Source organism: Anser cygnoides, chromosome 2 (genome assembly GCF_040182565.1).
Source record: "Anser cygnoides isolate HZ-2024a breed goose chromosome 2, Taihu_goose_T2T_genome, whole genome shotgun sequence".
In the NCBI taxonomy this organism is placed as follows: Eukaryota; Metazoa; Chordata; class Aves; order Anseriformes; family Anatidae; genus Anser; species Anser cygnoides.
This window is the reverse complement of record NC_089874.1, coordinates 150,074,406-150,088,268: the sequence shown is the minus strand read 5'-3', so window position 1 is coordinate 150,088,268 and position 13,863 is coordinate 150,074,406. Positions and strand designations below refer to the sequence as shown.

Sequence of the window (13,863 nt, the reverse complement as noted above, 5' to 3'; positions counted from 1 at the left end):
AAGGCAATCATCAATTTTAAACAAACATTAAAATAAACATATAGGGAGACAACACACAATTTTAATGATAAAGGATGCAAGTTATTCAAAATGTCACATACATCAGTTTATTAGTTTGTAAAATGACAACCCCAGGTGCACTACTTCCCTCAGACATACCTTTTATCTCTTTATAAAAACATACTAACAACCTGACAGCAGAGGACAAAGACAAACAGTGTTAGATGTTAAGATTCTAGTTTAGCAGGCAAAGCTGGTAATACAAATGCTCTTTGTTAATACAGGGGAATTAAAATTGCTCTCCTTGCTTATGCTGACAATATGCATTACCTAGCCTCCTTTACTTTGAATTACCGTGGGTGTTTCCCCACGTTTAAAGTAACTCGGGGCCAAATTTTCAAAGCCTTGTGAAGACACAGTAACCAAGAGGGAAAACAGGCATGCACAGAGCAGAGGGAACATCAGCTGCCCAATTTGCAAACCTAGCCTCAGGGATGCACACTTGGCCAGCTGCGAGCACTGCTTTGGTCTCATCAAGACTAGGACATGTGCACAGGTTGGGCAAGATTTAGGCAGGGGGCAATCTGGAGATGGTCAGTAAGTCTGACCTCTGCTTATCTTGTGCCATCACCTAGGTTTCAAACAGAAGCAGCAGGTGAGATGAATAAAGCAAGAAATGATGAAGAAAGATGTGACTTTACAGTGAAGTAACACACAGAGGAACAAAAGGTAACAACCCTAGGTTGTTAACTGCAAGCTGAGCAATACTGTGCCTGTGTACATTAACTGGCAAGCTCCCCTAGACTATACCCTACAGGGCATTTCTCTTCTTCCACAGGGAAGAGATCCCCCTTCACAGCAAACAACTGAAGCACTGCTGTTGGTTGTGCAGCCCATGGTAACCAAGGCCGTCAATAAGGGGGCATCTTTATACATTTGAATAGCTTTTGGTCTGCACAGACCTAACTGACCTAGAAAGAAAGGCAGCCAGGGAAGCTATCCAGAGGCTGAGAAATAAAAAGGGTTAAAAAAGCTTAGCACAGTCCTCCGTTGACCTTAAACCCTCCTCTTCCCACTACCTCCACAGCCCTCTGAACTTCCTTCGTTTTTAAGTCCCTTGATGCCTCTGCCACTACCAGCCTTAAGGTTTCTCTTGGTACGTCCAAGAAAGAAGTGAAATTATCTGAAGGTAGTGGGAGGAGTGGTAATTTCTTTGCCCCAGGGCCCAATATAGTTGACTAGGCCAATGCCTAGTCTTTCTTGGTCTACTACATACTATAAGTCAATAGCACTCATGGCGTTTCTGAGATTTAAGGATTACAGCATATGGAGCATCTGAGTCTAGAGGCAGAATGTGCTATCCAGAAGTCTCTGGCCTCTCCATTTGCCCTGCTGCAGTCAATGCAGCTCTGGCAACAGCAGCAGCCAAAGACCTGTCCTCGATTGATTACTTTTTCCTACTTGTTTCTTTTTCCGAGAGTTTGCAGAAGAAAGAAGGAAAGAGGCAAGCTGTATTTTTATTTTTTTTTTGACATTTAAAGGTGAGTTTTCAATGCCATCTAATATTAAAAATATTTTGAGTCTTAGAAGTAAAGTTTAATACAAGAGATTTTTTCCCTGTGTGCAGCCTATCAATCCCCAAGGGACAGCTTTGCCAGAGCAATGGCAGGTTCCGCTCTTCTCTGCCTCGAGGGATTTAGCACTAGAACACACAAAAAGAGAGGATACAAGCACCAAGAAAGCTTAGTAACACCTCTGCGCTCGCAAAGATTTGAGAGAACAAGCTCAGGAGAGAGGCAAGGGAACAAACAGAGCAGGTGGCACACCAATTTCACATACTCAGCACTGTTCTGGTTTGCAGCACTGGGCGCACATCCAAACAGTGCATCTCCCCATTTGCTGGGCACAATCTTGTCAGACCGAGCCTTCACCCTGCCTGTCACCTCCCTCAAGTTCAGAAGAAGAGAGGCTGCAAGTAGGAGCATGTGCAGGAATCACTGCAAATCCAAAATCAGTTCTTTGAAAATTTGGCCCCTGTACTGCAAAAATATTTCCCTGGGCAGGCTTCTGCAAGAACATTCAGCATGCTATAATTGTAATAAAATGACAGAGACTATGGCAAAAAGTTTTGAAAGCCAAGCAGACTGTAGTTATGGATTACAGCTTTTAATTCATTCTCAAGATTCAATCCGTTTTTGAGCTACACATAAATCATCATGACTTGGTGCTGAATGAACAAGAGTGACAAATCATACCTAGAAGTTTGCAAAATATGCACTTCATTTCATTATTTATTTTGTCTAAGAAAGAGCAAATAAGCTTTTTACACTTGCATACTGTCATTGTTCAAAATGCTACATGTTTCACTGGCATTAAGTGGTAAATTTGTACAGGGATTAAGAGGCAGAACTGAGAGCTATCATAACCAAAAAAACATGGACTGACAAAAAAAATCATGTCTTAGAATCTCAGAGTTTTTCTCTGCCATCTTCCTCCTTCCCCTGTGATTGCATCCAACTTTCAACTAAATGAAAGCATTTTCTAACAAAGAAGCATAGTCCTGGCCTAATCACCATCACCAACTAGGTAAATTTTGGGAGCCCCTAAAAAAACAATCACAGATCTTACAAGCAAAGAAGGACACAGTCACCAGAAGTTGTTCTGCTTACTACAGTTATAATGTGAAAAACTAGAAAAGTTGTGCCAGAATAGTCTTTACATAACTAGTCGGTCTTCACTGGGTACTTTTTGCATCAAAAATGACAGTGCAGGGGAATGGACAGTCCCACACAGCAATTAACTATAAGGAAAAAAAGAATTTTTCACCAGATACTCAGCTGTGTCTTAGTTGTGAAAAGACTAACGCTCTGGCATAGAAAAGTACATATAATAGCTAAGGAAGTTAAAAATCTAACACTTGAACAGACAACAAAATATTGATGGGAGTTACTACACATTCACCAACCTGAAGAGGATATCTTTATTTCTTTGGACCTTTATTGGCTGTGGAACAAAATCTCACTTCTTGCAGAAAGGGAAAAAAATTAATCCAAGCTGAGTCAGTTAACTGATAAAAATCAGTAGCTAAAGCTTGTTAAGTGGTTCTACAGGAATGCAAAAGTGAATGGCCATCAGCAACGTTAGAGCAGTCACCCAAAAGAAAAAACCTCAAGACAACTTCAAGGCTTCGGTTTATGGAACCAGATAGATTAGCACTCCAAATACATTCTCGTGGACAAGTGGGGAAAGAGTGTTTTGAACTGTTCAGTGTTTTAATGGAAAGGAAAAATACCATAAACTGCATATCTGCAGCTGTCTCAAAGGCATCCAATGCTCTAAAATTGGATACTAACTAAACCTTGTGGCTTCCAACGTACTTTTGTCTTAAGCATTGAACTGAACAAGTTAATATGCATTGCAATTACATTAGTAACACATGGAAATTATTGCTACACAAGGACAAGTTTCCATCTTTAAATATAGAAGGAAAATACTTAAAACAAGTCATTTTATGAACAAATGGAAATTTCTGAAGTATTTTTCTTGCCCAGCACTTTTTCATGTACTATGTAAGAACTCAAATAGATGAAAACCGGGTTTTTTTTGTTGCTGTTGTTTAAGTGACATTATGTTGGATGAGGAATAAACAGCAGTGAGGAAAGAATAACTGTTGTTGTGTAAAAACTGAATGGCATTTTGGTCTACAAGGCATTTGGGCAATAAACAAGATAAAACCATGTAGCTCAACGCAGATAACTCCTCAGTTGAAAGAAATCAGTTGTAGCTTCAGGCATGTTCACTTCAGTCTCCCAAACATTTTCTCCTTTCCAAGAAGTCACATTGCACACCTTTAACTGAGCATCTTTGCCAAAGGAAGGAAACACAAGCTGGAACTAAAACCAGCTCTTCCTACACCTTGACAGAGCGTACAACTTCTTAAAACAGACAAACATATGGTTAGTGCTGTATTAAATTGTAAACAGTTAGCCAGCCGCATGAAGAGCTTACTGCAAGGGGTGGCAAACTTAAGAAAGGATTTGAGAAGCATCTTACTAATTCAAGTATAGCAAGAGATATTTTTATTCTGTGAAAAGAGATTAGACTTCACATCACCTCATTCAGTAACACCACAGTCACTCTAGGCCAAGGCAATAGTCCACTTAGCTTAGTATCTAACTGCTGACAGCATGCAGTAGCTGATGCTTGCTGAAAGGGTGTAAGAACAAGGGAAGTATTGTCCTTCATTCAGCAAGTACGCCAGCTCTAGCTTTTGCTGGTGTGGTGATTGTGGAAAAACTCTCCCTGACCTTCCTCTCATTGTATTAATAGTTTGAGAGTTTTCTCCCTTACATATGACAGATTAAATCAAAGCTTAAAAAAAAGTAGGGGGGGGGAAGAGTATGCTTTTCCAAGTACACAGAATTACATACAACTGTCTATGAACCTCTCTCCCCAGTCCCGCTTTGCAAATCTTAACCATATGTAGTAGGACTCAAATACACAGACAGGGGACTGACCATATGCTTTGCTTTATCGGCTCATTAAGTCACAAACATTCTGGCCCTCGTTTCTGACCAGAACTGATGTGTTGAACATTGGGAACACGTATTTCTTCATTCACCTCACATCGCCCACAGTAAGTATTGCTTCTAACATGTGTCCCTAAGTTCTGGGAGAGGCTTGTGAAACACTCACAGATGCCCATATGTCCAAGCCGGGATGCTTCCCCAGCACTTGACTGCCACGCGGACTGGACAGCGCTGCTGCTTGCTTTTACCACAAGTCAGAAAACCTCACATTGCCACCAGTCTGACTGTGCTCATGAATAATGCATTACACAAAAGTCTTTAGAAGAGCCCCAGGATCACATTCTGCTCCCAGTTACGCCTAGGCAACCTCATATCAAAGGGATTAAATAAACGTAATATTGAGAGAAATGTCTTTCTTCAGGAATCATAAAAACTTACTGGCATTTTTCCCTCCCTCCTTCCCCAAGCAGTATGATAGATTTCCTCTAGTATCAAACCACCGTCCATCTGATCCAACAAGTATTTAAGCCTAACAATCTCAGCAGCATTTTTTAATCTCCACAAAGGAGATTAAAAAAAAAAAAAAACTGCAGAAGTAGTCTGTGACATTTACCAGTACTGTGTAATAATGTATGATCTAAGTGTTACATTAGCTACTGTTCCAACAAAGAAAAAAAAAATATATATATATTCCATACAAGCTTAATAGCAAGGCTGGCGCTTCAAACTTACTTGATTACATAGAGGGCAATCACAGCAATTTCTGATCAATGCTTTCAGGTAAGTAAGAGTAAAAAATGTCCTGTAAAATTCACTTTGAGACACCTGAACTTGCAAAAAGAATGATTTATGCTATTTGAAATAAAAGGTTCAAAAAGCACACATGAACATGTAATTCTTTGCTCCCTGAGATCAACAGCAAAACTCCTGTATCATTTCAGTAATACTGGGTCAGCAACCTACTAAGAGGAAAGTAACACTTGCATTTGGAATAAGTAAGTCTATTTCTGCACATCAGAGTGATCTACTGAAAAGCTCCATCTTTTTATTTAGCACTTACCTTGGCCCTGGGCGTCACTGATGGAGTAAGCTGCGACAGCTAAAAATGCCAAGAGGACGCAGCTCTGTACCTCATACCAACAAGGCATCTTCTTCCCCTTGATGAACACAGTATCAGCAAGTCTGAAAACACACAGAACAGAAATATTTATTAAACCAGTAAACCTAAAGTATACACTTTAATGAAAAGTGTGGGCAAAATCTGGATTCCATTGAAAAAGTAATGACTAGGAGTTTGCCATGGACATCAGTGGAGCAAAGATTTCATCCTGGAAGCAGCTTATAAACAAACCATATTTTACTTGAGAAGGACAAAGAAGCACATTCAAGGCACTGAACAGTTCTAAAAATTGGTTCCACGTAACCAGAAAAGTGTTAGTCTTTGCATAGTATACATTAGCATTGGAAGTAGAGTTTGCTACGCGTAACAAGGCAAAATGGGTATCTCTACAGAACCCAGCGTTGCAAACACCTTACCAAGGCACCTGTGGTAGAGAATTCTGAATCTCGAGATAAAGTAGGACTTTATCTGTTATCTACTTTTTATCTAGAACATCCCTTTCTGGATGTTTTAAGTCATTTATTTCATCATTTAATATTTTTTAAATTGCAGAGTCATAAGTGCCTTGCAAGCCTACCGTAAAACATCAAATACGCATACTTCATCTCCCCGGTGAACTGGGGTCAGTTCAACTGAGTGATTTTGCACATCATCTGTCAAAAAAGGCAGACATTTGTTCTGAGGAAATGCAAGTCTTCCTCTCAATGTCCTCTAGCGCCTACTCCGTTTTTCCTATTTTTATCTTATTGAGCTTATTCTGAGCTCTCTGTTGCAGTATCTGGCACAGTGACTGAAGCAGACAACTCAGAAGGCATACAGGGTATCAGCTAAGTACTAATTTTATCTGTAGGCAATGCCATGGTCAAAAACATCTAACTTAATCCATTAGGAACATCAGCACTTCAGAGTGCAGCACTGTATGAACACTGAAGGTAGTTCTAGGTGAACTAACTGGGTTACAGAAAGCAACTCAGGTGCCAAAGTTCAAGTTCCAAATGGGATCATTTATCTGCCCAAGAAGCTAGGTTAAAAACAGTACAAAATTCATTATCTGAACTTGGCTTTTAATATTGGCCAGTAGAGTTACTCAACGTACATAGGACAAAATTCATTATCTGAACTTGGTTTTTAATATTGGCCAGTAGAGTTACTCAACGTACATAGGAGCACCTCCCAAGATGCATCATGATCATAACATCATGCTTTTAAATATTTACCTATCACCAAACTTTACTTCACTAGTTTTGGTCAATTTTCTGGGCTAGGAAGAAGAATTTTTGCTGCCCTCTCCTGTTAGTATTTTACTGGAGAATTAAATTAATTTTGTCAAAGACTCAGCATTTGAAGGTTTGCTTTGGTAAACTTTGGTTTACGTATTTCTGCTTTGCAAGCCCCTCCCCTTAACCTTCCATGTAATTTTCTCTAATATCCCTAGGACACCACCACTTAATTTACCTTCCCCGTTTTCGATGTCTTCTGAGGAAGGCGTAATGCAAGTGGTCCAACCACTATCTAAGAATACAAAAGACAACCTGAAGTACCTCAACCAGTATTGAACAGATGAGAGGATAATCCTATACCTCCTTCTCTCTTGTAAAAGATATTTACAATTTACCATAGTTATCCCAGTCCTTGGTAGGTCTAATGTCACAAATCCCAATCATGGATATTTGGTATGCCACCTCAAAATATACAGGTGACTTCGTCATTTGAAGTTCTATCCCCACAGGGGGTTACCTAAGTTTTAGTCAAATTATCAACAAGTTCCACGCTACTCAGGTACATATTTTGAATCCATCTCTTACAGCATGAATCTCTCAAGACAGAGAGAAATAACTACATCTAATAACAAAACCATGTGCCCAAAACTGAGGTATTGCTATGCCTGGTTCTTAGGACACATCCTCCAGATAGAATTCAAAAACCCAAGCCAAGTGCCCAGGCTTTCTACTACACAAACACAAGGAGTCAAACATCCAAGGACTGGATCCAGATGAGCCAGCATCAGCAGGCAGTTGCCTAGTGACAGGCAATAGGGCAAACAAAGAGAGCTAAGTCCTAAACAGCACCCCTTGTGCAACTTACATTGCATATCAAAGCTTCTCCCCACCTCAGGAATATAACCTGAAGTGTGTAAATGGTGACTCTTCAAAGGACAATACACAACTGATTCTTCAATTCGGTCACCACTATGTGTAAGTTTCTTTCCATATAATAACCCAGATATTAAAATAGCCACTCACAGTGGTGGCTCAGCTCCCCATTTGCTAGTTTTGATATAAACCCTCCTCCCAGATAAGGGTTATAAATATTAACTGACATGCAGTGCTGTATAGGAACACTCTCTCCTGCTCATTTCAGAGAACAGCTATCACGGGAAGAAGGTATGATTTATTGAGAGAAACATAACTGATGCTGGATAAAAGACAGCCTGGGCACAAACTGACTTCTGCAAAGACCAGCACCTCAGGGTTCACTCCAGGAGGAAAGGCACACAGAGGCAACCACGAGTCTGCAGCCACCTTGTGGCTGACACTATCAGGGAATCAGAAAAGCCATCCCATTCCCCCTGCTTTTTATATATTTCTCCACTGTTTGGTAAAACAGTTATCCGAGTGAATAACTTGGAGAGCAGAAACCCAACTCCAGGCTCCCCTTCCACACCAAAAGCCCGGCCAGTGAGGTGACCCCTGCTGCTCCACATGCACTTGCTGTTGTGGTGGCCTCGGCTCCTGTCCGGGGAAGGGGAAGGCTTACACACCGCAGGCTGCCCGCAGCATCCACACAAGCCAGGCAGCCCGTCACCTTCTCCTGGGGGATGAAGGGGTTTGAGACACCCCAAACCTGTTGTACAGCCACCCTGCTCCAGGCAAGACCTGCCAGAGGAGTGCTGTGTTTCTAGGTGCCAGTTAAACTCAGCCAAGGAGCAGGGCCCAGGCAGCTCAGCCAAGGAACAAATCTCAAGGACCAAGCAGCTCAGCCCCGAGGAAACCTGCCCAAAGCTGCAGCGCCTTCGCGCAGCTGGCTGGCCGTAAGGTCTTGCACTGCGGTGCTTAGAGCCACCCTGCCACACCACAGCCTCGGTGAGGCACCAGGGGGTTCATAACCCGTATAGTGGTGGTTTATTAGGGTGCAGAGTGACTCAAGTTTCTCGGGTCGACGTCCCACAAGGAGGAGTGGGACCAGCCCCAGGGCAGCAGAGTGCTCTTGGGGTGCACCCCACTTCTCACAGCCCCCTCAGCGGTGCCACCAAGCCCCCCATTTTAAGGCGACATTCCCCCTTTTCAGCTCAAAAAGGGGGGCAGCGGGGGGGTCTGTTGTCCCCACCGAGCTGGGGGGGACTCCAGGAGACCCGGGTGAAGTCCCCTCATCGCCCACCTCCCCACACGGCAGGGCCGGCCGCGGCAGCCCCGTTACCGGGGGGCACCGGGACAGGGGAACCGGGGGAAGAGACCGGCCTGGGGCCGCTGAGAGAGTGAAGGAGGGAGGACGTGCCCAGCCGGACCCTCAACTGAAAGTGCGTTTTCTTTAATAAATTCTAATTATCCTTAAAAGTACGGCTTTTGCAGTTTTTAAGGGGCTCCCCCTCAGGCTCGACGCTTCTGTCCCCTGCTCCCAGCAGCTTCGCCCGCTCCCTGCGGCTCCGCTCCGGTCCCCGCCGCCCTCCCCGGGGCTGGCCCCGCAGGTGGCTGCGGGACGCCCCCCCCTGTGCCCAGTGAAGCCGCCCCGGGCTCGGAGCCCCCCTGGGACTCGGAGCCTGCCCCTACCCGTCCCGCCCCAGCCCACCCGGGGCAGCACCGCGGAGCTCGCACCGACCTGGGCGGGCAGCGGCGGGCGGCCGGGGCTGGGGGTGCTGCTGCGCCGCGCCGCTCCCCTCCGGCTGCTCTTCCCCTCGCAGCGCCGCATCCGACGAGGAGGGAGGGCAGGGAGAGGAGGCGGGCAGTTATAGAGCTGAAGGTGGAAAGAAGGGGGGAAAAGAGGCGAGCACCGGGCCCGCCGGCCAGCCCCCGCCCCCGGGCCCCTGCGCTGCGGCGGGAGGGTGCGGCCAGGTGCGGGAGCGGCCGGGCTGGGCCTCGCCTCACAGCACCCCGCTTCTCCTGTCAGCGCCACGGTCCTCCCCTCAGCACCCCGGTTCTCTGGTGCACCCCGGTTCTCCTGCCAGAATCATGACTCTCTAGTGCACCCCACTTCTCCTGTCAGCACCACGGCTCTCTGGTGCACCCCCATTCTCCCCTCAGCACCCCAGTTCTCCTGTCAGCACTATGTTTCTACTGGTGCACCCCGGTTCTCCTGCCAGCATCCTGGTTTTCCTGATGTACCCCACTTCTCCTGTCAGCACCCCAGTTCTCCTGGTGCACCCCGCTTCTCTGGTGCACTCTGGTTCTCCTGGTGCACCCCGGTTCACCTACCAGCACCCCACTTCTCCTGTCAGCACCCTGCTTTTCTGGGGCACCCCAGTTCTCCTGTCAGCACCCTGCTTCTCTGCTGCACCCCTGTTCTCCTGCCAGCACCCCAGTTCACTTGCCAGCACCCTGGTTCTCCTGGTGCACCTCCCTTCTCCTGTCAGCACCCCGGTTCTCCTGTCAGCACCCCGGTTCTCCTGCCAGCACCCTGGTTCTCCTACTGCACCCTGCTTCTCCCGTCAGCACCCCAGTTCTCCTGTCAGCACCCCAGTTCTCCTGGTGCACCCCACTTCTCCTGGTCCTGCTCCCTCTTAACTCCCTCTCCTCCTCCCGGAGTTGCTCATTCACTTCGTTATCAATGATTTAAAAGGTGCCTGCCCCACAGTGTGGCTAGGAATGCTATTCCCCCAGTGCTGGTTATTGCGCTGATGGATGATTAATCGGGGAAATATTTATAATAAAGTGTTCCAGTGTTTGTCTGGCTTAGTATAAACCTTGATTAAAAGCGTTGTAGTACATGTGCGCATTTTTGCCATCTATGTAGACACAGCAATGGGGAAGTGGAACTGCAGAATCTGTATTCATACACAAATTTGATTCACCTCACAGTATACCCTACTGGATTTACAGTTAAGGCTACTACTCACGAAGTTTGTAAGTCCCTAGAATTTAAGAGGTGAGTGAAAATACTCATTTCAATGTGCCTGGTCATCTGTATAAAATTACAAATGAAATCACCGAAGGACTGCAGTTAAGAAACAAGAGGCAGAAGTGAAAAGAGAGACGTGCATCGCCTTGTTCACATAAGTAGGACTCCCTTTGAGGGAAGGGGAACACAGTAAGTCTCGGGGAGATGACTGTGTCTAAACTCCATAAAGCAGGACCTTCTGTGGCTGGGTAGGATTCCCAGTCTTGCAGGCTCTTGTCCAAAGTCACCATACACAGATATTTTTCTATGGAAACTACAGAAGTGTGTAAGCTTTAAAGACACTTTGAGTCCTGTTGTTTCGTATAGCAAATGCTAAAAAGCATTCCTAGATGTTGTTATTCTGTGGTACTCCCAGGTGTGTGCAACGGCTAACGCTTTGTACCAGCCAAGAAGAGAGTAGCTTGCAGGGTAATGATTCCTCTGAAGCCATAAAATGTTCAGCTCATTGATGCTAAGTGTGACACATGTTATACCTTTTCAGTCCCTAATTTATGTACTTAGCTAAATAATAGTTACCAGAAGACAAGGACGTAGATGGATAAGTCTGTTTGCAATACCCTTGAAGACTTAGTAAATGCAGAGAGATAAATCAGCCTAATCCATGACTGCTTGCTGGCTCGTTTATTTCAGGGCATGACAAGGAACAGCCTGCCAAAGGGAGAGTCTGGCTCCCTCTCTGTCTCTCTTTCTTTTTTTTTTTTTTTTTCCTTTCATGAATTTGTAGTGCAGTATGCAAAGTGCATGAGCACCATCCTGTGGCTCCATCTAGTCAGGGAGCCACACTGAAAAGTCCTGATGGATTCCACCGACCAGCGAGTAGATTCTGAAACACAATGCAGCCTTCACATAAATTAATAATCTAATTTTGAGTCACCAATTTGCATCAGGAGCTAAATTAATATTTTACGTTTATGCAAGGTATGTGCTTTCAAGGGTAACTCTGCTGATTTTTCTTGTATCAGTTTAATTTTCCTGATTCACAATATTATTTTTTACACCACTTGCCCACCTTGTAGAGTATATCCTGCTTGTTACCATTGAGCTTTACTCAGCTTGCTCTGGAAAGCACCACAGAACTCCTTGCACAATTACAAGGAAGAATTCATGTTGTTCAAAAGTTAGAGCTAAACGTTAAAATATAATGCTTCTTTGAAAGAGATCAAATATGCTGCACATCTGGAAATATATTAAGAAATACAGTAAGATCACAGTGGTGACATTTGTACAATATTAATGTGCAAATGATTTACCAATGTTTCCTTCTTGTCCTTCTGAAAAAAAAAAAAGAAAAAAAAAAGGAAAAAAAAAAACAGTTTTCAAAAGAAATTTACTACATGCGTCTTGGTGCCATGGATTTACCTTCTACTATTTTGACTTGGCCAAGCCTCTGTGATTTCCAAAGAGCAACAAGGATTTATAGCTGCAGTGTTTTAAAAGTATCCAAACCAACAAGAGGACCATCCTTTGCTAGGCTAGTATAGATTCCACAAAATTTATATCAATAGGATTACATGGGAATTATATTGAAAACACAGCTGGAAACAATTCCCCTAGTCCAACTCAAGTGCAAAAAAGATCAGAATTAACACAGACTGGTGAGCTCAAAGTGAACTGGACTGAGTAATTTTGCAAGTGAACCAAGTAATGAATCACTGTCAGCAGTATTTGTGCGATCTAAACAGAAAGCAAGGTAATGGATATCTTTGGTGGCTGTGGGGAAGAATTATTTTAATTGGTGATTCTCTGTTTTTGACAGTATCTTCTTCTTTTTAGGATTTACTCAGAATATTTATCTGGCTTTTTCCAGGATAACAATGAATGCAATATTGATTGCAGTGCCTTTTTTCACAAGACTTTCAGAAAATGAGAATGTCAAGTTTCAAGGCCTAAATATGTCTTGTATTCTTTTTTTACAATGACTTTTTTTTAAGGTGACTAGTGTTTTTACCTCCTAAACTAATATATCTTACAAAGAGATGTACATCCTTAAATGCCCTCTCTCCTACAGTAACCAAAAATTCATCACATTCAATGTTGACTATAGAACATGCATTTGTGTGACTAGAGCCATTCCCTAGGTCTGACAACAATTCCTAGATTTTCATTTTTCTGTTAAAAAAACAAAGAACATAAAGGCAGAGGTAGTACTGGAAGTAAAGCACAGCTGAATTTTGCTTTAAATTTTTGTAGTTCTTACTAAATACGGTGGTACATACAATGCTCTTTGGAAGGTGCTTTGCCAAGATCAGTCTGTCAACACTTGAAATAATTAAGTGATTTATGGAATCATATGCTGAGAGATCTGAGAAAGACTCAGGACTATATTCTTCCCAAATTAAAAAAAAAAAAAAAGTAATGAAAAATGTAATTGTGATACAGTATCTTAACGTATTAGCCATGCTTGCTTCCTCAAGTTTCTTGTCTTTAGCAGCTGAGACAATTTCATCACTATTTTGTGATATAAATATGCAGTGAAATGACTTCTGAAAAGGCTAGCTCTATTTTGTGAAATATTTTTTCTATTGACTTTTTTTATGCAACAGCTGTTTCTCTGCTATCAACCTCACAAATGTGGCTTTTTCACAGCTCTGTTTTCAGGCAGAAACTGTCACAGAAGTCCAGCTTTCCTTCATTATTAGTTGGCATGTCTGATGAGTCGTTTTCATTTCCTTGATACTTTTTAGAAGATTTCAGGGCTGTCAGCACTTTGGTGAGCTTCTAGGTTTATTCATCTGAAGTTTATTACACATAATGAGGTAAGTGAAAGGGATACGTAGGAAGTCTGATTGATGACATGGCCATTGAAGTGTAACTTTTCAAGTGTACAGTTAGTCCTGTTCCTTCAAACGTGCAAGAAAGGGAGAAAAGCTGGGAAAAGATGAGCACAGAGGTACGGAAAAATACAAATATTTTTCAGTCACACATTTTTCTGTTTGTCTCTTAGTATGAGGATTCCAGAAAGTAATGGGAAGCATGATGAGTTTAGTGTTTGGTTATGTTAGTTTTTCATTCTGCAGTCAAATAAGATCCTTTTTGTTTTATACAGTGAGATTCATCTATCCTGGGTTTACACTTCAACATCTGAGCCAGGTTGCCTGGCCA

General features: G+C 43.2%; 1 protein-coding gene across 6 annotated transcripts in view; it reads right to left on the bottom strand.

The window, feature by feature from the left end:
- COL14A1 (collagen type XIV alpha 1 chain) overlaps positions 1 to 9,599 on the bottom strand; it is a 126,856-nt gene extending 117,257 nt beyond the window's left edge. For all 6 annotated transcript variants that reach the window (XR_010828773.1, XM_066990694.1, XM_066990696.1 and 3 more), the window contains exons 1-2: positions 9,466 to 9,599; positions 5,590 to 5,711 (exon numbers count right to left, since the gene is read on the bottom strand). Coding sequence is in view for 5 of the 6 variants with exons in the window: in XM_066990694.1 (XP_066846795.1) it covers positions 5,590 to 5,677 (88 nt within the window). In the remaining variant the exon portion in view is untranslated. The remainder of the gene's footprint in view (positions 1 to 5,589; positions 5,712 to 9,465) is intronic.
- Positions 9,600 to 13,863: the final 4,264 nt, after the last annotated feature.